The sequence below is a fragment of the Dermacentor albipictus genome, chromosome 3 (assembly GCF_038994185.2).
Source record: "Dermacentor albipictus isolate Rhodes 1998 colony chromosome 3, USDA_Dalb.pri_finalv2, whole genome shotgun sequence".
Taxonomy (NCBI): Eukaryota; Metazoa; Arthropoda; class Arachnida; order Ixodida; family Ixodidae; genus Dermacentor; species Dermacentor albipictus.
In genome coordinates, this window is record NC_091823.1 from 68,719,618 (window position 1) to 68,745,673 (window position 26,056).

Here is a 26,056-nt window from a genome sequence, read left to right on the forward strand (position 1 = left end):
TTACATGTATTTGAATAGGCCGCGTCGGAGTTGGGCCCGAGCTAAAGCTTCCTCTTAAGTGGTGCTTTGTTACGAAGTCTGAAGAATGCAAGAATTGGGTTGTCTTGTGTCTAGTGGCTTTCACACATTGTTTTGGAATGAAAGTATTATACTTTGGGCAAGAAAGACAAAGCTCTTGAAATACGAACAGACATTTCATTCAAATGAAAAAATGTTGGTTGGAGCTAAGAAATTTCAAAACAAACATTTTTGTGCATATGCATTCACTGCTACATTATATAGATCTATAATAAGAAATTTGCAAACGTATTAAAGTATCTTAAGATACAAGTGGACAGTATCGTATCAAATACTACAATAACTGCAGTAGTATCTAGTATCTGTATCTCAAATACTTGTTGCCCGAGTACCTTGTATTGTGTCATGATACATTTACAAGGTATCTTTGGCCAGCCCTGGGGCTTGGTAATTGCATAGTTTGCTTGTTATCAGTCTTTAAACAGCACCTAAGCAGACGATTTGTGCATCTGGTGGCTGCCGGTATGACTTAGGCGCAAGCACACCTGCTCCGACATTTTTCAGCCCGTCGTGGGCAGCTGCAGACGCTGTTTTACTTTGCTGGTCATGCGTTACTTCCAGCGAGTGGCAATGGTGGCTAATGGTGGCATTTATTTGCAGTTTCAGTATCAAAAAGCAGCTATTTTTGCAAGCTTTTGGCGACACTTCTGCTTGTATTTCAAATGTCAAATTTTGAATGAGGCTCCTCTACATCTACAATATCTTAAACTAGGCTTTTTACGTGATCTAAAATTTAGGTGCAGTTGGCCTTCAAGCCTCAGGAAAGATGAGGTTTATAACAATTAAGAAATTTGAATCTCTTAGGGAAAGTAAGCTGCAATAAAGTTCTGTTGCGCAGCTGCAACAAAAAAGCTGCATTAACTGCAGCTTTTTTAAAATGACATAATGTCGTCAGGAAAATACGGCTAAACAAATACTGGTTAAACTGCGAACGTTTGTACACTTGCCATGAGTTTCCTTTCAGACACTCAGTTGTAGCCTCAGCTTGACAAAGTGCATTTATGATAAGACAGATGCTTAAAAGTGTTTTACACACTACTGCTCTTGTCATAGGCATGCACTATTTGCATGGTATTTTGTCATACTAAGAGAACACGGTGAACAACATGCAACACGTTTTTCTAATACAATCAATTCTAGATATACATAAATTGAAGGGGCTCGTGAGGTATTTTGATATAGAGATAACTTGAAATAGAAAATATGCCTATCTGAGAACTGCGCACATTTTGGACAGTTTCCTGTGATTATGAAAAGCGGGAATTTACTAATTTGTTTCTCCAAGGCTGTGCCAAGCACACCAAAATTTACTTATTTTTTGCACATGAATGCTGCAAATCACTTACTCTGCTTTATGGTCTTTGATCTACTGATGGCAATGCTGACCTAAAAACCTACATTACCCGGCCTGCAGGATTGCGGTGCAACTCGTGCACGTCATAGTGCTTGCTATGCATTTCTATCCAGTATAAGGTAGAAATGGACACAGTGTGGAAGCAGGCCAGCCCGAATGGATATATGGTGTGCCACCTCCAGCGCACTCGTACTACAAATCACATGTGAATGTGTCCTGTGTGTCAGGTTTTCGACCAAGTGTCATACGTTAGTAGGATATACAGGTAACCCTCGATATAATGAACTTAATATGACTCATTTCTCGATACAACAAAGTACTTTTCATAAGCAAACAAAAACTTTTCATAAGCACTTGTCACCATGTATTTCGAGCCTCAATACAATGAAGTGTATTTGTATGCGGTTTCAATACCACGAAATTTCACTGCCGCCTCAAAGGAATGCCAAGACAATAAATGGAAACTTTTCGCAGACGCAGATGGTCAAATGACTGAATTACAATGGTTGCTTGCAAACGCACCTCTCCAATTGTACGCCACGCGACAAGAGTGACCGCCCAAGCAGAGCCGCATCATGTTCCGTATAAAGTACAAGTGCGATAAGATACTATCGCGCCTCGCACACTGTGGGCTTTAAGTGCAAGTGAAAGTGTGCGAGGGCGAGAAAAGAAAGATGGTGGCTTCACAAGAACCACCTTCCCGTGCGAGCAAAGGGAAAGAGGGGGAGGGGAGCGAGCTCACGGTAACACAATCAAGTGCACAGGACAGGGCCGAGGGGGGAGTGGAGTGGAAGACAAGTTCGCGCGCGTCTCGATTCCCAGCTAGCATCTCAGCCGTAGCTGCGCATGGCTGTAAGCGTGACTGAGCGCATACACAGCCACCCACCCTGCGTTAGAGGTAACCTGCTGTGTGTGCAGACTGCGTGTGCCGAGACGTCGTGGTACCAAGTTAGCTGTCTTACTGCATATTTATTATTGGAGGTTGTGTAATCTCGAGTTTCAGTAACCCGCTGGAGCGAAAGGCAGACAAAGCATTCGCTAACTGCTGCCAGTGCTTTTCCTGATAGCGTTGTTCCAGTGCAGGCGACACTATCAGCCGCGGGGACGAAGTGCACGTGAAAGCGTGGCTGGCTACGCTTAATTTGTACCGCCGAGAAGATATCGATGCACGTGGCAGAAAACGTATTATTCGTCACTGACTCCCAAATTTCACTACCCCAAATTGCTTTTACGATTGCCCGATAATTGGGAAAATTCTGCGGCCCCTTTCCGCATAAAAAAAATCAATCGGTGACCATACTTATTTGCATAAAAGGCCAAACTTCAATACGAAAAGATTTCGATATAACGAAGTGAATTGCCAATTTCATTGATTTCGTTATATAGAAGTTTAACTGCACTACACAGGCAACAAGACTATTCAGGCATAGGATGTAAGATTAGAAAGTGGTTTTCAGTTTGCAAAACATTCAAGTTCATTCCCGTCCATGCGTAGCCCTGTGAGCACAAATGAAACATGTTCAGCATAGACCAGCAAATCGCATAGTGATGAGTTTTGCACACCGCTGCCATGATGTTTTTCTGTGAAGATTACCAAAGTGCATATGTGGCATGCAGCGGTTTGCTAAATGAAAAATATCATGTAAAAATCTGTCCAGGTGGGGAATGAGGTTGGATTTGGTTTGGCTGCTCACAGAACCCTAATATGCGGCTTGCGGAAACCCCTAGTCTACAAGAAGGCAAGCCTGACCACCTGCCTGGAGCCACCCAGTGAAAAGACTTTCTTGTGCAACACGTACTGCACCGGGAGGCCTTTCACGTACTTGAAACAGTGTGGTGGTCAGCCCATGCCAATAAATTAACAAACAGCTGCTTGCAGTGACATGCGAAATTGGAGTTGATCGCTGCAGATGAAAGGAAAACTGTAACCCCAGCTAATTTTCCCCCCCAGGGCATGTATTGCCATTCACATTCTATGTCTTGTTCGACAACATCTGCCAAACAAGTGCCCTGTTCTGTTGACACTTATTATTTTCAACAAGATGAGAAATGATTGTGGCCCAGTTAGAAGAATAGTACTTGTGAGGGCACTGTGTGGCACAGTATTCAATACATATGGAGCATGGCAGTAAACAGAAGTTCAATGCGAGCAAAGCAAAGCACTGTACTTTTGCATGGGATTTTCAAGAGAATGCTACAACTGTTCGATATAGACAATACTTAAATATATCCAGGTTTCATATATCCAGGATCGACTATATTTCTTTAACTATTCATGATCAGCCAATAACCCAATAATTCATACTGAAAGACAGCAATCTGAGACAAAACTTGGCAAGACAACTGCATTCAAACAGTAAACACTTGCACAGTACCAGCCTTTCCAATAATGCCAAGAACAAAAATAATATAAAAGCATGAGGTAGTAAAAACTTGCCACATTAGTGACCACTAAATTATAAAAACTGGGGCGCTGCATTACTTTTTATATCCTAAAAATGGCTCTCTTCAGCAAATAAAAAAATCTCAGACCAATTGATATATCGTTCGTCACAAAAGCTAAAGAAAAACAAAAATTGAAAGGCAAATTTATATTTGGCTTTTAATACCAGATGGGTAAGAACAACAGCAACATAAGCCAAAAACAATTACTGCATTTTCCGGTGTATAGGTCGCATATATTTCTGAATTTTTCATCGGTGCATCTTATAGAATGGTGCGACTTATATACATTTTCATCAAAATCGTCAAAACGGATTGGATGCTATGGTTATGCGAAGTGCGCTGGGTTGACCTCTTCTGGCAGTTTCTACGGGTTGTGTGCATGCTATGGAGGTACCGGGTTCTTCTCGTGATCGAGTTGCCGAGAGCCATGCAAGAAGGGCGGAGCAGCAACGCAAGCGACTGCAGGCCGACCATGAGTCTACTGGCTTCGAAGTCATCGCATCTGCAGATCGCTTTCAAGATACGGTTTGTGCCGCTCTGAAAACTACACAGTCGCTACCAGAGAAAACATGACTGCAAGACAAGTTGCTTTTGAAGTCGGTTTAACGTCGAATCACACGACAGATCAAATCGTACATCCAGTCTCAAGAACAAACATTGTGTAGCTCAGTGGCACAGGATTATGCCACAGTTGCCAGATGGTGATGTACCTCTGCACATTGCAATTTGCTGCTGGCGGCTACATCATGCTCCATGTGCAGATTGATTCAGCGATTTGTTCTCTCACGCGACTCTACATTTAGGCTGCAACAGCACCGGCTTAAAATCGAGGACAGAACAGTGCACCACTCTTTTTCCAATTTATGCTTTGCTGCTGACGTGACTAATTTGGCTGTTAACAGCATGCAGTTGGATTTCATTGCTGGGCTTACAGTTTTCCTTTGGTCTGCAGCGATAAACTCCAATTTTATGTGGAATTTTAAGTAGAGCTCATTGTTTTCAGGGCCCCTTTTATAAAAACATTTCCATAGGCTGCAGGCAAACCTGCACTAACTGGTGCTTACAATGCAATTATAAAATATTGACATTTAGAATTTAGAAGCACACTGACGACAGCAAATTTGCTGACCTCTCAAGCATGGTTCAGACAGAGCGCTACATGCAATGTAAGTAAATCTACATGAGCAAAATGGAGAGCCACAGTTCGGTAATGTAGGCTGTGAGACCACCAGCCTCTTGTTAAAAAATTAGACATGTTCCAAAGTCACACTTGCAGCCACATTTCAGTGTCTCTGGGTTTTTCCATTCCAAGCCTTACTTGTTTGTATTGGTCAAATCCTAACCCTCGGATTGCCTGGCAGTCTTTGTGGGGCAAATGCTCTATGTGGATAAATATATATAAGCCGAGAACAAATGTTTACATATAGGGTACAGCGGTGCTGAGCCCTCCGAGACAAGAAGACCCACAAGCATAGAAAATTGAATAGCAATCTTTTGGGACACTTGAAGCATGTGAATGCCATGAAACATTTCTGTTCCATAGCACGTCGTGCATGGTAAAATCACAGGTTAGCTGCACCCCTTAAAATCTAGTAACAAACCATATGAAAACGAATACACGAAAGCCAACAAATGTAGTGTCAACAGAAAGCAGCCTGATGAAATTCTCTGCAGCAGAAGCATAAACACCATACAATAAGTTCAATTCCTGCTAGAACCACATGGGAATGCAGTCGGAACATACACACTGGCACTAAGAAATTTCAGTGCAAGGAACTCTTGGGCAATGTAGCTAGGAAATAAAAATTGTTAGAAGACTGTTGAAATCATGGCGTACACAGCTACCATTGCTACCATCAGGTTAGAGCAGGAAAATGCTTGTGAAACATAAATGAGCATGAAGAAAGTACAAGAACATGAAGGAAACAGTAAAGACTCACAGAGGAACATTCAGGCATTCAGATTGCTTACCTTGCTATTGGCAAAAAGCAAGCCCACGCCTTCCATGCATACTTGCAAAATGCCACCTTCACGTGTAGTCAGGTCCAGCACTGGAAACTCTCCTCCAAGTTCCGTGCCTACAAATCAGAGAAGAATAACATTGAACCAGAGAGGAGAACTTTAACAGCTCATTCCTTGCATTTCCTGTAGAAACAAGAAATTCTGCTGCCACGCTTACAATGCTCGGACGCCGATGCTTTCAGATATAGTTGTATCAGGACTAGGAATACACTAATAAAGAACTTTGCATTACAAATACGTACAATCGAACACTTATACAATGAATGCTTCTACAGCAAAACGAGCTGTATAATGAAGGGTTGATCATGGCCTGGTCAAATTTCTATCTTTCGTATGTATTGTGAATGCCTCTACAGCAAAGACCATTACAATGGATTTGCCTGCAGAATGAAGAAATTTAGGTGTCCCAAACATCCAATTTGTTGCTTTACAACAAACGCCACATATGCCATGAATGCCAATGCGTATGCCACAACGATGCTACTGCCCTCCACACGCGTCACCAAGGTGTGCTCTGTGCTTGCACCAATGGCAGCACCAGCAACGGACGTTAACGGCATGACGCTATCGGAAGCTGTCCTGCTGCACTGCTCCAGGAATCATAGAATACATAGTATGCTGCTTGTTGTAATGCATGAACAGGTGCGACAGCTGATGAATACCTTGCAGTTGATGGTGACATGGTGACGTAATCCTAACTGACGACCGATGACGCCTTCAAAAACATCTAAGGTGGAAAGGAGGCGAATGTCAACGAAGTCAATAGGGATAAGATCCTGTAAATGAACCAAGAATTTGGACGGCAAGGGATACGATAGTGGCATTCGACGATATGCAGCTTTACTATGCATAGCTCCTGCATTTTGCCGCAGTCAATGCAATGAACCTCGATGCAGTAAGGATGGCTGCTGGTACAATCTGTCAGACAGAATGTGGACGACAAAGCGAGTGATTTATTTCACCAAGTCTTTCTTCAATTCACATTAAGAAGGTTCTCTTTTATAATGCTATAGTGTACGATCTGTACAACAGAGCGACGTGTACAACAAAGAAATTTGAAAGTCTCAAACACTATAAAGGCATTTGACTATGCTGGTGAAATGATAGAATATCCGCCTCGTATGTGGGAGCTACTAGGCAGTGGCTTAGCTATATGGACGAGTCGGTACATCTGCATTATTATTTCAGTTCAGAGGTCTACCTAATCAATAAATGTGGTGACAGGTGCGTAAGCCAGGCGTCACCTGCACTACACAACAAGGAAAAATGTTTTTTAGAAGCATCTAATTGTTAAAATTATCGGACTTCTTGCTTTACCGCTCGGCTTTCTTGTTTCACTTGTGGTTAAGGGAATGTATGGGGCGGGGTGTACGCATGTGCAAGTTTTCCTATTTATATGGCTGTCTGTATGGAATAGACTCTTAGTCGCGAGTCAGCGCTTGTGTTTCGTCTCTTTTCTTCGTCCGTGTTTTTAGTGCACGCTGTAAGTAATAATAATGTAGCTAGGTTGTCTGGCACTCAGGGCCCAAGGTGCAATAAATGTTCTTGGGATTGTTTGCACTATTGTGTTGTTGTTCCTCTGTCCCCAAGAGCACGGGTGAGAACCCCACAATGACCACCAGTTGACCAGTCAAAAAGAAAACGAAAAAGACAAAGCACAGCTGTTTGTGAGTGGCTGAGCACCAGAAGCATTGCACCATACCTGAATTATGAATGAGTGCTTCTGCAATTATGAAAGGAGAGGGGTAGCAGGATGAAAGCAAAGTAACACCAAGTTGGTGAGTGGTGTAGCATAGCTCCTTTCAGCAGTACCAGTAATTATGGTACTTATTGCATGGATTCTAAATACATCACTTTTGCATAAGCTAAGGCTGAGAGTACCTGCTCACCAGCATATGTAGTGGAAGCAGAAAGCAGCACATCCATGCCAAATTTAAGAGGTGCAAAAACAGGCTTTGAGGGGGGTGGGGCAGGGAATTGGGGGCTTGCGCATTCATTTCATCTAAGGACATTGCCTGCAGAAAATGAAAGTTCCCCAAAACCAGTTTCAAAACTTATGGAACGACTGTCTGTGTGCTACTTACCAGACTTGAGCACATTTCCTTGGGCAGCAGCCCTCTCCATTGCCTCCTTTATACAGTAGTACATGTCTTTACACTAAAGAGGGGGGAAAAAAGGGAAGAAAGAATGAACCTCTTAAGATAAATGTAGCTGCGCATAACATGACTGAAGGTTATTCAATCATTGCCAATGGAGATATGGTTATGGATAAACATCCCGTAAATTCATGACATAGGTGCATAACAAACCGAAGGTCACAACAAACCCGTGACAAAAAAGAAGGTGAGCCCTCAGCCCCGATATGGGAGAAGCCGGATAGCCTCTGCTGCAGAGATGGTAGCTCACCTCCTTGTACTACTGCTTTTGACATTCCTTTTGCTTTTATCTCCACTAATACTAACATTTTTTAAAGAATTCTTGTGGCAGAGTTCTTCCCAGACCAATGCTTTACAACTTCTAATGTATAGAACCAAAATTTCCTGTAGGGCCTGATAGGCCCCTTTGACAAATTGAGTTTTTAAAACTTAGCAAGTACCTATCAGAGCTAATGAATGACAATAATAATCCACCCCATCAACTAAAGATGCAGAAATACTGCCTAGATTTATACACCTACTTGATAACCATAAGTTAGCCTGCACCCTTCACCCTACAAACCCCTCCAAGACATGCACGTCACCATCTCAAGAATTCAATAACCGCTTATTTTGCAAGACACAAGTTTTCTTTTTTCACTTGCACAATGTTCACATGAACTTCTCAAACTGGGTCCCATGCCGCTGCTCACCTTTTTTGTATAGTACTTGTGGAGTTGCGTTTGGCCTGAGCTCCGCCTCCAGAGACAAAGTACCTTGTTTTTGGGGCAGTAGGACATGTTCACCAGCCTCTCATACCACCAGCGTTCAATCACGACACCATTGGCACCGCGCAACACCAGTCCATCGTCCCTCACCTTGAAAAACACAAGCAGTTAACAGGCAGCTGTAAGTTTGGTAGCTGGTAGGAATTGTGAACCTAGCTGTCATATTTTTGTGCAGACTATCTACTACTCGGGAAATTACTTCCTGCTTTCAATAGTACTTGGTTCAACGCCCTAAGTGAATGTGCAATATTCATTTTCTTTCAGATCACCAGCAGACTGTGGCTTAGCACTCTTTGGCCATAACTGGCCCTTGTGCAATAAAAGCCTGTGTATCATCAGCAGCAGCAGTCCGTGATGGTAAACAGTTCCCCCACATGCCATCTGCATGAGAGACAACCTACCTTAAAGCGTTGCTTAAGAAAGCAAAAAATTACTTTTCATACCAAACATTCATTTTATGGAGTGACACTGTCAAACAGCTTATCCCTTCTATGCCGTGTATCTCTTGTGTTGCATTCATCATTGTATATACTTGGGCGGTGCCATTCTGTCATATGGCATACAACCTTTTAATTTATTATTATAAATTGGTGCTATTTTTGTGTTCTTTTAGAGTTTCCTTCCACAATCAAATTACACTGGTTTGCGCTAGGCAATTATTACATCCTTCCTTTTCTTTTTCGATGCTGCCATGATGCTTACATTTATAAATATCTGTATTTATTTCCTTTTATTCCTACACTTGTAACAGCCTAAATTTACCCAATGCTTCAAATGAAACGTGTAATGTATGCTTAGATAAACAAACAGACATAGCTTGGGATCTTAAACTAATTTGCACAGAATCAAAGTGTTCTACTGACTGTTCTTACAGGTTGCACAAGCCCCCAGGTTGATGCACGTGCTTTAGGCCTCCTTAACTTCACTTCTGTAGCATTGCCAAGCACTCCTTGCCTATCGCTTCATGACAGAGCAACAGACAAACACATTTTTCTTTAAGACCACAACATGTGGGTGAGAGATGCAACTTCTGCTGCTTGCAAAAAATAAGTACAGGAATTAGCTAATCATAGAACCTCGTGTGAGTCTGATCCCAACCTATGCCCAAAAATATGTACGCTGTTTTCACTATTCTTTTCTGTGCTAATAAAAATTTTGAAGCCATTCGATTGGGTGAAGACATTTATTTATAACTGTGTAGCTATACTGTTTACCAACCATGTACAGTATGGTCCATTGTTAAAAGGAACAAGCACTTTTTGTACTGCCATAAATATTGGTAACATATAGCATAAAGACAATATCTTAAGGTATAAATTTATGCTAATAGACCATATCAGCCACTTATTTCTAATAAAGGCAAAGATATATACTAGTTATATTGGCTTGAACTCCTTAATTGCCGATGACAAGGTAACTCGTCCTCACAACAAGCGTCCTCTGGTACCGATGAACTTCCGTGAACTTTCCACAATATTCACACATGTGTTGCATATGTATACTGTATTAATTTTGATCTAGGTCGGCACCAATTCTAAGCTGACCTCCGAATGTCTGAAGCCAGAAAAAAAAAAAAAAAAGTACCTCGAATGTAGGCTGAACAAAAGAGTGAGGACAATGTTCACAAAATGAAAACAGCATTTATTTAATATGAACATGCCGAGCTCACTCTGCATTATCATCGCTGCTAGCCTCGTCACTATAGCCCAGACTATGCACGCTTGCGGAGGCGTGCAAGCTTGCATCAGCGCGCCTATGCATGTGCAGACAGTGTGGCACGGCTCGCACGCATAGAAATGCGGCACGATCTCGGTGAAGAGCTCCTCTCTGTTATCGCGCGCTTATTTTCCTTATTGCTGTCATCTCCTCATTGTGGCACATGCAAAAAGCATCCCCCGTTGCCCCCTCCTACGACGGAAGTTTTTCTCATCGATACCGAAGTCCCGCCCGGCTTGAACGTTTGACGATGCCTCTGCGACTAGCACAACTTTTCGTTTGAAAGCGGCACTATAGTGGCATCACCTGTTTGGTGCCATTATGATAACGCCACGCTATGGACCATACCGTACACCAATACGACACATGTCAACATAGCGACGTCGCTAGGGTATTTCAGTTGGCTTCTGGTGGGGCTAGTAGCGGCTGCAATGATGACTTTTCTAGATGGTGCTACCTATGCACCATATTTATCATTTCCAATTACAAACTGATGAGTTTTTTAAATCCTCGAATCTAAGCTAACCCTAGAGTTTGGTATATGTTTATTTGAAAAAAAAAAAAACTATCAGCCTAGATTCGAATAAATATGGTACTGTATGTGCAGTTTCAAGTAATTTTCACTAATAAATAATACACAATGACCTGACATTTCAGAAAAATTGGTGCAAGATATGCAGGTCTAAAAAATATTTCACACTTCTAAAATATTTTTTTAAAAATTTGTCACGGTAGTTAACTCTTTCAGGGTCAATGACGTAAATATACAGTGCCGCAAACAAGTCCAAAATGGCTGATGGCGTATATTTACGGCGCCGTCTGTATGTTAAAAAGTGCGCCAATTTCCTAACTTTTTTCTTTTCTGTCATGTGCTGCCACTATGTGGGAATACAGTTAATTTTTTTCGCGCGCCTGCTTCTCTCGGTTTTCGTTGCATGGTTTGTTTTAGAGCTAGTTTGCTCCTGCACGTCTATATACTACCGCTCACGCATTGGCGCATGTGGGCGGGTGGTGGTTTGGGTTTTGTTCCGCAGGCGGTTTCAGCTTCTTCAACTTGAAAAACTGATGGCTATCTCGTTACTAATCACTCAAAGAGCGACCGCTTGTTTCTTGCTCGTTTAGTGCTCACAGGGGTGTGCATGGGAAGGATGCTGCCGTGCATGCGTTTTCGTTGCTTTCTTTTTTTTGGGGGAGACTTGCGAAAACGAATTGCCTCTGGTTGGCGATATGATGAAAATTAGCGGAAGTTGTCACACGTTTTGCTTTTTTTGATGGGCACACAACCACACAGTTTTCTTGAGTGTGTGCACCTATGCAGTTTGATTACGCTATGGATGTACATATTAGTGTAAGAGCAGGACTTGCGAAACATTCTCACGTGGACATTTTCAGAGCCTTGAACTAAACAATGCATCAAATTTTTATTTCTTATAAGTTTATTTCATACTTTATTGTTGTTATTCATCAATGAAGAGTACATATATACCAACGCAAAATATATATATATATTTTTTTCACTTTACGGTCACCCTAGAAAAATTACGGTACATTTTTTTCGAAGTCCCCAAGAAGAATTGGAATCTGCAATAAAAAAAATCAACCCTGTGCGGTCGCATATGGCAAAAAAAATCGACCCTCAAAGGGTTAAGGGGTTAATACTGGTTAGGTTGCCCCAGCACAGTGCACATACTGCAGACGGAGGCAGAGACGTGGAGAATCTTTGCCTTTTCTTAAAGCTAGGAGGATTTTCAAATAAAAAGAAGGCTATGAACCTCTGAGCACGGTGATCACACAATGACCTAACATGTGGACAGCTGTCTCACAGCAAAGACAAACAAGTAATGAGGCTTGTTTAAAAATAGCCTGACTAGTGGAAAATTTTACCCAACAAAATCTTGTTAGAAGACCAGAAAAGGCCAGATAACTTGCATTAAACAAGCACTTTGCCCACTGTATTTTCATACACACTTAGTGACATCGTTGAATTCCTCAGAAACTGGTTGTTGTCATTGAATGCATTTGGGTTGCTTCTTCGTTTACTTGTTTCATTTCTGAGAAAAGTTACAGGTCTAAATACGAGCTCCCCTACAGGTGAGTTAGAAATTTTACCATGTAAAGGCAAGCATGTGAATGTTTATCAAGCTGTTGTTATTTATATTACAAAAGCTCGAAAACAAACAAACAAACCTAAAATAACCATGGTAAGTGACTTGTTTTCACACAAGCAACTTGGCAATAAACAAGCCCAAATTTTCCTGTGATAAGCGATACTGGGCTGATCCACCCATGTTTTCCCCTGGACCAGCCAGCCATGAACAGGGGTTGGTAAGGTATAATTACAAATATCCTGGCTCTGTTGAAAAAAATGTTTAAATTCCACAGAGGAATATGATTGTTAATTTACTTACCTCAAGAAATCTCACTTCCTCGTCATCAGTGTTTGTGGTGGTGTGAACCGTGAAACACTGCGACTGCATCTGACGGCTTCCTAGGGGCTTGAGGTCAATTTCGTTTCCATACTGAACAGGCAAAAGGAGACACACACACACAAAAAAAAAAAGAAGTAAGAAAAACAATACAGCAACCAACCGACAATACAGACATAGATAATTTGGATGTGCTCAATTATTCAGACATGCTCAATTATTCTGACTTCTTCATGGCACCACCACTGACGCCATAGACAATGTATGACAACCCAAATTTTGGACGCCTTACAGAGCACTGTTCTATAATTCAGACTCTGCCTGCACCACTGTGTGCCAACCTGACCACTGAGTCAAGGAGAAATGGCAATATTTGGCTTTGATGCGCCGCTGGCATAGTCATTGGCCATGTTGCTGGCACCTCCTCAAAATCGAAACTAGCGAAGCCTAGTTGACCTAGCACCAACCACGCCCAGACTGCAGGGCAAGCCCAATCCCCCTCAAGCCATCGTAAAAGCTGCATTTTTGTTCGAGTTTCACTGGTGTTGGTATTACGCATGTTGGTCCAGCATTTCTTCATTCACAGGGTAAATAGCAACATGGTGTTGGTGCCAACTTCATGTTCATTGCCTGAGCACATGAGGGAGAGAACCAATTAAGTGAAGGAAGAGCTGCACAATGACTGTTGCGAAAAAAAAAATTGCGGCAGAACCCATCTTGCAATGAATGTCATATTTAATGCAATTAGCATTGAAGCAATGTAGCAACACACTGTATTGCCACCTCCAAAACGTATCATATATGAGGTGTGTATGCAACCAGACAGAGTCCTCTTATACCTCCTCGAGCTCCTGCCACTGCTTGTGGCAATGGCCAGTTTGGCCAATGTACACTTATTACAGCCAAGCAGAATATTGTAGATTCTTCTGGCACACAGGAGATGAATGTGATCATGTGTATAATGCTAATCACATTAACGTCTACAGTTATCTTCCTCTTCAAGCTCCCATGACTGGTAGCGGAGGCAAGTAACAGTGACCCAAGTTGCTGTCAAAGAGAACTATTGAAGAGTGACCCATGTCCAGTGACCCAGGTTGCATCAAGGTAATTCATTGAAGAGTGGAAAAACGGACAGACAGACATACCACAAACTGTGTGCAGTTTTCAAAGAATGCTAATCACATTAAAACCCACAATCACTCAACTATTGTTGTGAAGTCAACTTCTGTTATGTTGCCAGTGTATTTGATGCATGCGCTGACTGTACTTTCGATTACCTGCGGTGACAGCATAACAATGGTCAAGATAGGGACTGACCAGGTTGCAGGCAAGCATATGTGTGTTTAGCAACGTGTTGACATACTTGGACCATATTTGCAATCACTTTCGAATGCTTTCACTTTTGCACCATATTGTGTTACTAGCACCAGAGACCTAGACGGACGACAGCATGCCTGGCACTGTACTAAGAATGCCGTTGCTTGTAGATGCCAATGCGTCTGACATCAGTAATTTGAAAGTTAAAAAGTATCCTTGAAATCGGTCATGCGAGAAAACAGCACACTTTTTTTTAATGCATACTTATTAATCAACATGAGAACAGTGGAAGACAGAGTTGCAAGAACACAAGACGAGCGCTTCTTCTAACTTCTGACGAGTTCTTCTAACTCTGCGTCTTCCATTGTTTTTGCACTGATTAATAAGTGCATCCTTTCCAGCTCGCCCATCTTTCTGCCTTACTTTTTTTAGCCACTTGAGGAACAAGGTAACTTGTTTTATGGCAACTCCGATGCAGTCGATACTGTATATCTAACTTGAAGGGGATATCAAAATAGTTTGATATACTGATAATTTGAAATATAAAATAAGCCTACCTGAAGCTCATCTGAGACGTCCGCATGTCTCATACAGTGTCCCAAGATCATAAAAAAGCGGGAACTTAGCCATTTGCTTCTCGAAGGCCATTTCAAATGAACAAAAATTGACTAAATGTTTGCTCACAAACGTTGCAAGTCGCTCGCGCTGCAGCATGGCCTTTGATATACTGATTGCAACGTCAATCCTAAAAGCCAGCGTTGCCTGGACTTGAGACCGCGGTCAGCCTTGCAGGCGTTGTAGTGCTGGTTGCATTTTTATTGAAGATAAAATATAAATGGACACACTGCTGAAGCAAACTAGGCTGTATGGATACATGCTGTGCCGCCATCAGCGCACTTATATTGTGAATTGGGTGTGAACGTGCCCAGCCACATGTCCATTACAATACCAACAATACACCATTTAACCCTTTCCCTACTGTAGACGAGCTGAGCTCGTCCACATGGTTGGTACCGCTCCCACCGAAGATGAGCTGGGCTCGTCAAGGCTGGAACAAGTGCTTGTGCACTGCTGCAGTCGAGCTACTCTGATGAATTTTGTTTAGTTCTTTTGGGCTTCAACAGATGGCGCAGTAAAAAGATTAAAAGACGCATTCAAAGCTTGCATTTTGGCCGAGTAATGTAATGTAATGCTGTAATGTAATGCGAGTAATGCTGGCAACTGGGATTTAAAAATGGCGTCCTCCTCTGTGCGTACACGTGCTGGCAATGGCTCCACTTTGGAAGAAAAAAAAAAAATGTTTGTTTGCAGAAGATTTGTCGGACTCGGACATTGAAGAAGTTTGATTTTTTCTCCGAATGTGGCAGTGATGGTACTGAGCAGCATACCTTCTCTAAGTTGTCGGATTCGGACGACAACAGCATCTCAATGTGTCGGCAGTGGACAAGGTTTGTTTTCACGGCCGTGCCTGACATAAAGGTACCTGTGACAGAGGATGGGAGCTGTGCACCCTATTTTGAATTGTTACAATTTCTACAGGTACCTGGTGTGAAGAATGTGGAGTAGCACTCTGCACTATTTCGTGCTTTGAAATGTAGTACCACCCCAAGTCTACAATTTAGGGATCTGACATCCACTGCTACAAGCATGAGCCTCACTTGTCACATCATTGTATATGAATTTCTAGAGACATTTTTTGCAATGAGGACTACAGAAATTTGGAGATTCTCTGCTGTGCAGTGCAGTAAAGCCAACCCTCTCTCAATACTTTCAAAAAAATTGTTTGCATGTATCTTACAAATAAAGTGCTCTTAAGGATATTTTTTGGTTGTTTAAGAATGTATAGCATTATTTAGGCAAATTTTTAAAAATCGGTATTTTTGTATTATTTTTGGTCAAGAAACTTGGTAGGGAAAGTTTAAATGGCCGTTTGTCAAAAGTGAACAACAAGACAGGCGAACATTGTGTCTGGTTTCAGAACCAACTTCTTGTTGGAATCAGTCGTCCTCGCTTCTCGACCACCCTAAAAAGTCCGCACACATCTTTTTGCATGGTGCTCAGAGCTCCAACGCCTCGCAGACGATAGATTCCTTCGTTCTCGGCCCTTGCCCTCTGGCCCCTGCATTGATGACTGCCCACACCACACACATGCTGTTAGTTTCGGAAGTGGCTTCCAGCTTACAAAATGTCTGAGTCCATTCCCACTCATGTGTAACCGTGTGAGCACAAATGAATTGCCTTCAGCGCAGACCCACGAATCGCACAGCGATGAGTCCTGTGTGCCACTGCTGCAGAGGGGTTTTCCCGCAAAGTACAGATGTGGTGTGCAGTGGTTTTGCTAAATTAAAAATGTACTGTAAATATCCCTCCAAGTAGAGGTTGGGGTCGGGTTATTTGGCCGCTCATGAAATCCTAATATGCTGTTTCCAATAATGGACAGCCATAGTTTGCACAAGCCATCAATATGCTCAGCGAGCGAAACTACCCTGTTCATTTTTCCTCCATGGCATGTACTGCCCTTCAGATTCAAGCCCTTTATTGACAGTATATAACAAAACAGTGCCATTTCAAATCTGTCAGCATTAAATATTTTCAACGACACGAGAAGCGATCACATCTCCTCACGGAGATGTGCACTTGCATGGTCGTGGTGCAGTGTTTGATACAGTATATCGAATGTGGCGGCAAACGGGAGTTCAATGTACGCATAGTACATCCCTATACTTTTGCATAGGATTTTTAACAGGACTTGCCAACTGTTCAATATAGACAATAATTCAATATATACAAGTTTGATACATCTGAAATTGATTGTATTTCGAACTTTTATGCGGTCCCTATTGAGTGAATTATCGGTCTGCGACTGTAAAAGAACTAAGAGGCAACTGCTATGGTCGTTATAAGCTTTTCCAAAAGAAGCTTGTTAGGATACTAGCGGTGATTTCTCACTGTACTGCGCCATACTGCTGTGTTTGCAGAATACAACAGCTGTTTCTACAATTCATGTAGGCATGGGTCCTCCGCTCATAAATGGTTAAGGAAAGAAGTAGGACTGTAGGCAATACACACCTTCCTGATCCTAGTTCCATTCTGATCCTGCAACAAAGATACAAAAGGAAAGGGACAAGTTATGCTAACTAATAAATTATTACAATGTCAAAAAATAATTACAGTCATGTGCAAAACACAGAGGTACATGTAAACAAATACAACTTCACAATATAGCATAAACTTCTGCCACAATTTTCAATGCAGATGTCAAAAAAGAAGCTTTGCCAGTACATTTATGAAAGCAAAGGCATTTTCAGTTGCACCTAGCCTGCTGTGAAAATTTTGAGAAGGGTCTCTGGATTTTACCATCAGTTCCAATGAGAAGTGCAGGCACACCAGGCATGCTCTTGTGATTCAAAGACGAGAATTTGCAGTGAGCAATCTTTTATAGATAATTACATAACTGATGGCTTTTCATGTACCATAGCTGCACCATGGCTCTGAGGGACACTATAGCGGATGGTTAGGTCATTTTCTTGACCACAATCAGTTATTGAATGTCCACCCATATCATAATGCAGCCTTTGTGGCCAGGTTACCTCACATTCAGCAACAAATTACCAGAACCATTGGCACCAGTGTTCTAAGTCTAAGCTAAGTCATTAAACTGGGTAAGCTTTGTAGGCCACCACACTTATGCAGTAAAAATGCATGATCTACAACTAGACAAACCACCTGAGCTTTACAAATCATTACTGCTTCAAAAAAAAAAAAAAGAGCATCTTAAGAGATTTTTCAAGCCAGTAAGTCTTGTGCAACACAGGTACTTGTGGTGTAACATTCTGTTGTAGAAGCATGGTAGCCAAGATAATGTAAGATGTTTAATCGCTGAGGCCATAGAACAGACACCAAAGCAGCTATTGCTGAATGCATTGTTGAAATTCTGTTATAGGCAGACAGAACATCAATATTTCACACTGCTATTAGACTTGGTCCTACTACTACTGCTCCTTTAGCCAATCATTGCTGCAGGAACATCATCTTGGCAGGGATCACAATTGTAACACAGACACAGGAAATCTTCCGAGTGAACAGCAATAAACCAATGCTGGTCATACCACACAGTCGAGTGCATCTAGGATGGTGTTGAGCTCCGCACTGTAGACAAGGCTGATGTGACATTTTCCAAGCAGACGGCGGGCACGCCTGCGAATCTCGTCTACAGGCACTTCCATCATCAGCATGAAGGCGATCAGGTTGGACAAAAGCGTTGACAGCAGCCGGTCCTCGTCATGCTCCAGACGTTTCTTCTCTGGGCTCGAAAGGGACCGGTACCTAGTGATAGGAGGACACCACTGGTTGGCAGAGGCACAAAGTTTTAACGGGAGCGAGCACTCAGCCAATGTCTACAGCAGAAGATTTACACAATTCCAAAATTCCACTCTGCAACTGTAAAATTTGACTACAACAGGGAACATAAATTTAAATGAAAGCAACCAAAGAGAACCTTTTCTTCCCGAAAAAATGGCTTTTTCACAGGTGACAATATGCCTATAGCAAGCTTTTCACTTCCAAGTTATCAGCAGTGTATGAGCAAAGATGGTTTGAATGCTGCCATTGCAACTAACACACTGCCACCAACTGCCACAAAAGTAAGGGGAAATATATACAGGTAAAATGCATGTGCATGGACAATCAGTAGTAGTTTCCCACAAAAGGTGAAGGTTGTGCATTTGTTAGTCGGTAGCTGCATGTTGCGATGATAACACACAGTGACAACGAAAAGTCTTGACTACCTAAAGCGACCACTGAGTCAATGCCATGTGCAACAATACAAAACTGCTGCAGCTTATAAGCTGACTTTAACATGTTCACTATGACATGGGTCACCAAATGGTCACAGCAGCTATTTCCACCATGCAGCTATGCAGGGCCTTCGTGCAATGCACAAGGGATACTTTCTCTAGAAATCAATAAAAAGGACATATTCTTGTTGCTTCTGATCTGATGCATTATGGCGTCATCTCTCTCCACCTAGAGAAAGCTTCAAAAGAGTACAACTCCCTGGGGAATCACTGGTGGGTCATCATGTATGGGAATTGAGACTTCAAAATGTACTGCAGCAGTGACTGTGTTAAAAAGTTCAATACATGCAGGTCAGCACACAGCCAGGCTATTACATACCCATCTTATTTTAAAGGTTCAATGCAGCATTTCCTTCCCTTTAATTTTATGAGTTGATACTAATAAAAAAGGCACGCAAGGTGCCATATGACTGACTGATTGACTAGGTTTACTGCCTCAAAACAACACATATGAGCCATGGGATACCAAGTTGGGTTTTTTAATGCACAACTAAAGCTCAACACACAAGTGTCCTTGCATTCTGCCTCCACTGCAATGTAGCCACTGAAGATGGGACAGCAGCAGAATGCCATAGCCACTGTGTCACAGCAGCAGGTTGACGCACAGTTTCAGTGGTAATACTAAGTGGTTATGAGAAATAGTACCAATGTAGGCAAAAATGGCCTCTTGCATGCTAATAGTATGTTAGCCTGTGCGCCATGTGTAATATGAAGATGTATCATTGAACAAATTTGACGAGAAGGGCAGACAATAGAGACAATGAAGATTCCACATGCACGAGTGCAGAAGTGTTATCAGAGAGCACGAGAGGTGACATGGCTGATGGAGACGTAATGACATGTTAACAGCAAATTGGCCAGCTACACTATGAAATGTGAGTGCCCATATGATTCTGAGATGTCACTCGCAGCTTGAGGTATTATTGAATGCACCAGTGGCTATACTTAGTAGGGTTCTCACCCATGCTCTTGGGACAAAGGAACAACACAGTAGCACAAACAATCACAAGGGCATTTATTGCACCTTTCATAGACTAACGCCTGCTAATCGAGTTGCTATCCGCAAAACATGCCAATGGGCGCGCGACAAATTGCGAAAGTACGACTCACCGCGACCGGATAGTGAGCGAATATGTTTGCCCCATGGTGGACACTAACGCCTGGTCGTTCACACCTATGGTCCCGCGAACGGTGGTGCATTCGGATGATCGTGTTTGTCTATTCCAGTGTCCCGCTTCTAGACCACGCGAGACAGTCTTGCAGAAGCATGGATTGACGCACACGTGGAATGTCCACGCTGCTTGCCGACTCCGAGTCAAAAAAGAAGAGCCTACTCCCTGTCGGGCCACTGACTAACCCTGCCCTTAGGTGGCGCTAGCAGCGCCACACTTGTGCCATCTCTTGTAATGTGCTGCAACCAGACCGACCACCGCCGGCAGTAAGCTACGTGGAGAAGCCAGATTACAGAAGACACAAGACATGCAGGGAAATCAACACATAAGGGGACGCGTGAGAGTCGCGCATCCCCACAACTTCACTGGTTTCAGCTGACATGCAAGCACCTGGCTGACAACCTCCAAGCCAACCACTGTCAATAAGTCAGCAGTATATACTTCGGAAATGGCATCAGTGTTACCATGTGCATCCTGTGAGTCCTACCAGCATTGCTGTGTCAGCACAGCCATTAAATATCCTACGCACATGACAAATTGCTTAAAAACAGCAGTGTTTGTAATAGGAGCCAGCAACCTTCTTAGAAAATTTAGTGTGCTTGCTCATTGAGATGTGCTTAAATAAAAATACTCGTCATCGAAGCCCTGCAAAAGTGGATGTCCAGCAAAGCTGTTGAGAACCACCACTACAACTGCTGAAGGGGGGTATACAATGCTTTATGACTTTACAGTAATGGTAGTAGTGCTATTTTGGAGTAATGATAAGAATAAGAGTAATGGAAATTTTGACAGCATACCACCACTTATAGCGATGCTGCAACAACATTGAAATCAATTGCTTGGCTGGTAAATTTATATACACACAAGTACGTCACACCACATGTCGCAAGCTGGTGTCACTGCGGCAGCTTGCAAAACAGTAATCTTTAGCGGGAAACATATGCGGGAAGCGCTACGTGCTTCACATTGTTATCATGAGCACCTTATCATCAATTATACAGTTCAGATGCTTGTTTTGAGCTTATTCTTTATTGAAACATGTGCTGTTCTGTATGTTGTATGCATGATTCTAAGGATGTATGCACTGTTCACTTTACTTTGCTGAGTGCTTGTAGCCTCTGCCTCAAAGGGGTATGAGCTTTGATGGTGATAGCTTTCTGTCGACGAACACGAAAGAGTCTCGATCCTAGCTATATACAGCTTCGTTGTAAGACACATGTACATGGCATTATGGTATTGGTTCACCAAGCTCCAGAATAGTTGTACAGTAGAACCTCATTCATTCGTTTAGGAAAAAGATGTGAGAAAAAACATACTAATCGCGAGAACATACGATCCACTGTCACTAAAAATGAGAAACTCAACTCTAGTTGACATCTATGTAATGCAAAGCGTTGTGCGAATGGTTGCAGCGTGAGACAGTGACGCAGCCTGAGATGCACATTGTCATTTTTGCAGCTTTGGCTAGCTTACATTTGCATTCCTCCAATTCGGCCTGGATTAGCAACTTCTTCGAGGGGGGCATTTTGGTAGTAGTAACTTTTGATGTGCCCACTTGGCTTGAACCGCTGCGGCCATGAGATGCCAACGCACATCAAGCTGGTGGGGCCCTAGCGACCCAAGACGTACAGCCGTTTTCCTATTGCGTGATGTTTTAAAACGGCGACCAGAGACCTAAACGAAATCAAATTGCTAGGCAAATCTGGAATAACTATGACACGGCCAGAGTGAAGCATGATGCTCACTTCACGCTGCCTGGCAGTGGGTTTGGGTTATGGCTTGCAGTACGCTTCTAATGGTACTACGCCCCACGCTCAGTGAAAGATAAGTGAAGATGCTTATTGTAATAGGGTTGGCAGCAATAGCTGTGAATACAGAATGCAAAGACCCGGGATAACATTTGCTCGTATCGGAATGAAAAACTATGTGCGCGGTGGACGAGTATTGTGGGGAAGCTGCTGCTGCAGTGGCTACTGTGTTCGATTGCACATGCCTCGTGGCTTTTTTGCTTACACGAGATTGGAGTACGATTGGAGTTGGGCATACGATTGGAGTTGATCATACGATTGGAGTTGGGCAAGGTAATGAACATTGATGCCAAAAGATTGTGCTTTCCAGGAAAGTGTGAACCAGTACAAAAGAAGTGTAACATTATTGGGTCATTTTCTGAGTTCTCGATCACAAACATTGGCGTCAGGAAATCGTAAATAACAGGATCGTATCAATGAAGTTTTGCTGTACACGTCACATACGCAATAATATGCATTTTTGTGATTGTGTTTTCTAATGTAAAATGCTGCTTTTCAAACACCTCTGAATTGTCTTATTCTTGTGTTGCGCTCATCAACCGCTACAAAAATGACATGGTGCTGCATTTTTCAAGTCAGAAGAAGCACAAATGTAAAGATCTGGAATGCTTGCCTTTCCATCAAAACCCCTGGCTGCTGGTCCATTCCTATGAGGTCACGCTCTTGAGCAACAGCATCGAAGAAGGCATCTTCCCAGAATTGAGGCTCACTCCATATGCTGGCTCGTTCTTTGCCTAAACAACAACAGATCAAAGGTGCAGGGTTAGAACTGCTCTACTAGCACAGCACTACTAAGAAAGAAAGAAAGGAAGAAAGAAGAAAAAAGAAATAAAAAAAAATTCAGAAAGTCTTCATCACAACTTCGATTTAAACAATGAACGGTTTAATTCAGAAAGTCTTCACAACTTTGGTTTAAACAATGAACGGTTAAATTTTGAGAGTTGGCAGCCACATGCTGTTGCTAATAACAGCCCGTTTGTATTAGAAAATAGCTAGAACATTAACTAATTCGCCTAAGCCGATAAGAGCAAACAGGTAATATTTAGCTGTCAAGTGAAGACAAAACAGGTCACAAGGTTAAGAGAAGTATGCTTTGTTTTCCTGTATTTCCTGGTACAGATATAAATGTTTTCTGATTAAACATTTAAAACAAAATGTCAAATTCGAGCAGCTAGGGGAAATGAAATTTTGATCTATAGAACTGAATGCTCAATGAAAATTACAAAATGTTATAATTCTGGTGAGTTCTGTTTACACTCAAACCCATTTATAACAATATTCAAGTGCCATGAAAATTCCATTGTTATAAGCGATTAGTTTTATAACCGGGTCGCATGAAAAAATCAAAATGGGGGATGGGAGAGCCAATGTGATAAAGCTATAATGTTGTATAACTGCTTCCTGGGTGCTCCAATCGCATGTAACAAGCCGCGGCTGTTGGCATTAAAGAATGGCACAGCTATAACAACTGCAAAGAGGGGTCACGGATGGCAAGTGACATTCAAGCACCGCCAAGGCATGACTTTAGTGGCCCCAAAAGAGGCCTTTGAAAAATTGCAAGAAGGCTGCTGCGGCAGCCTGTCAGCTCGAGGAATACAGAAGAAACGCTGAGGCGAGATCACCAAAAGCATCTCTCCATGTACTTCTCACTGGCTTGCACGAGAAAACCTTATGCCCGTCAGCCTTGCATCCTCTATGCGAAGCTTGCCCACATCCTTCTCTATAGGCATCCAGGTGCTCCACGTACTGCAGTGGAAGGTTCCTTGTGAAAACAAAGCCCCGGAGGGACTGAATCATCTGCCAGGCCTCCTGTGAGGACAACGTTGAGGCAGCCTGCCCTACCCTGTCATCGCTGCCACCATTGCCATCGTTATCTGATGCAAGCACGTTCGCAACGATAGCCTCATGTGTTAGAAGCACTTAGCTTCCGAATCTATAGCCGTGCGCTTTCTTTTCAACGGCAACGTCGTGCATTGCTGATGATCAGCGGGCGGATCAGCCATCTCCCATTTCGGCGGTGAGTCAAACGAGGCTGAGAAACCGCATGGCCAGGAACGATTTTGATGCAACCAACAAAGACGAATGCGAGCGATTAAGCCGTTTGCAGAACTGCGCTGAATGAGGGGCCGGTGAGCAGCATGCGAGAAATCTGCGAAGAGTGCAGTTGGCACAGTCCATTCATGTTTCGGAGGGTGGGGCAGTGTAGAGCTATGGGCGGAGCCCATTTGTGTTTGAAGGGGTGGGAGGGCGACAGGAGAGAGGCGCGCGGAGATGGCTGGAAAATGAGCGCATTACGCCTGTTAGAGCAGTGGCCCATCATGCAGCGACTCGAAATTCTATTTCTCTTTCTTTTTCTTTTCAAGGATTTCACATTTTACTACCTTTCGACTCAGACACCTAGCAGCCAGACTTCATCGTTATAACCGATAATGCGACATCGGGGCATTAGCGTAGCGTAGTAAGTGGGCTATTTCACCATGGAAAACATACAAAGGTTGATGGTGCAGCAGCTTCTTATTGTTATAACCGATATATTGTTAAAACCGGTATCATTATAAGTGGGTTCGACTGTATTTACAGATGATAAGATTTAAAAATTTTGAGCCACCCTGTTTACGACGGTGCAGCTTCGTAAAAATTGCAGCATAATTTTATCGGTAATGCTTGTAGGGAAGTGTCAGAACTGACTATGATAGTTGAGAACTCAATACGCTAGCTGTGCAAGCTTCACAAAGGTTTGAGAAAATTACTAATATGACAGCAAAATTCTTTAATTAAATTAAATTCTGGTGTTTTATGTGGCAGAACCCTAACCTAACTATAAAGCTCTAGGGGGCTCTGGATTCATTTTCACCACCTGAGGTTCTTCTAATGTGGCAACAATGCACGGTACACAAGTGTTTTTGCGTTATGCCCCCATCGGAATGCAGCAGCCACTGCCGGGATCGAGCTCGCAATCTTGAGCTCAGCAGTGCAACGAGCACAGAACGTCATATATCCCCTCTGTTCACTGCATTATTTTTAAGAGAACTGTAGCTTTCTATAAAAAAAAAAAATTCTTTTAGTAAGTGCCATATAGATTTTTTCACATACACACCATATGGACCATAGGGATGGCCGTTCAGGTAAAGCTTTTTTCAGACAAAGAAATAGCCAGACAAGAAATAGACATGAAGCTATGCTTTACCTAAGGACCTTACGTTTCTAGAAAGTTCAATAGGGTGAGAACAAGAGTTCCCTCTCCCCACCGAAAGTTTTCGAGTGGTGCTGATGCAACAGGAGATGTACATATATAGTGAAACGAACTTCGTTTAAGGTGGACAGATACAAGTGTTTAATAAATGAACTGCCCCAAGCACTATAACAGGGTGCACACACAACACCATGCAATTGGTTGTTGCTTATGCCGACAGGCTTCTAGCTCAGCAATGAACACTCACCAATCAATCCCTGGTATATGTATGTGCGGCACTGTGGTGGAGGAGATGAGCGAGTGGGCGTACTGGGACTCGCCCCCTGGCCTGCCTGGCTGCCGCTGGGGTTCCTGCTGCCACTGGTGAACCCAAAGCCCCCACTAAGGCTGCTCTTGGTGCTCCAGATGCTTGAGGCACGCATCTGTCGTGACATCATGAACTGTGGTACAAAGGAGTGGGGAGGAAGGAAGGAGAGGAACCCATACTACAAACCAGGATCATCAAATGTTTTATGTGTCTTGAGGCACTCACAAGCACCTTGACTGCAGCTCAATAATTGCCAACCCTTTTCATCGAAGATCATTCTGCCCCTATTGCAGTTAGAGAAAAAAATTCCTCATACATTCCTTTGCAATAACGACCTGATGTGCCTTTCGTGCACTCTGCTCACAAGGAAGAGCGATTAGCAGTATCAGTCAATGATCATGACAGTCAGAAACCAGGTCAACATGAGAAAATAACATGT

At 42.7% G+C, this 26,056-nt stretch overlaps 1 protein-coding gene across 4 annotated transcripts in view; it reads right to left on the reverse strand.

Annotated features, from left to right (window-relative positions):
- The window catches only part of Rab3-GEF (Rab3 GDP-GTP exchange factor), a 127,215-nt gene that overhangs the window by 15,990 nt on the left and 85,169 nt on the right, over positions 1-26,056 (reverse strand). For all 4 annotated transcript variants that reach the window (XM_065452746.1, XM_065452747.1, XM_065452744.1 and 1 more), the window contains 8 exons: positions 25,558-25,750; positions 22,731-22,851; positions 18,391-18,607; positions 17,351-17,377; positions 12,947-13,057; positions 8,748-8,912; positions 7,984-8,056; positions 5,849-5,955 (listed from right to left, as the gene is read on the reverse strand). In XM_065452746.1, coding sequence (XP_065308818.1) covers positions 5,849-5,955; positions 7,984-8,056; positions 8,748-8,912; positions 12,947-13,057; positions 17,351-17,377; positions 18,391-18,607; positions 22,731-22,851; positions 25,558-25,750 — 1,014 coding nt within the window. The remainder of the gene's footprint in view (positions 1-5,848; positions 5,956-7,983; positions 8,057-8,747; positions 8,913-12,946; positions 13,058-17,350; positions 17,378-18,390; positions 18,608-22,730; positions 22,852-25,557; positions 25,751-26,056) is intronic.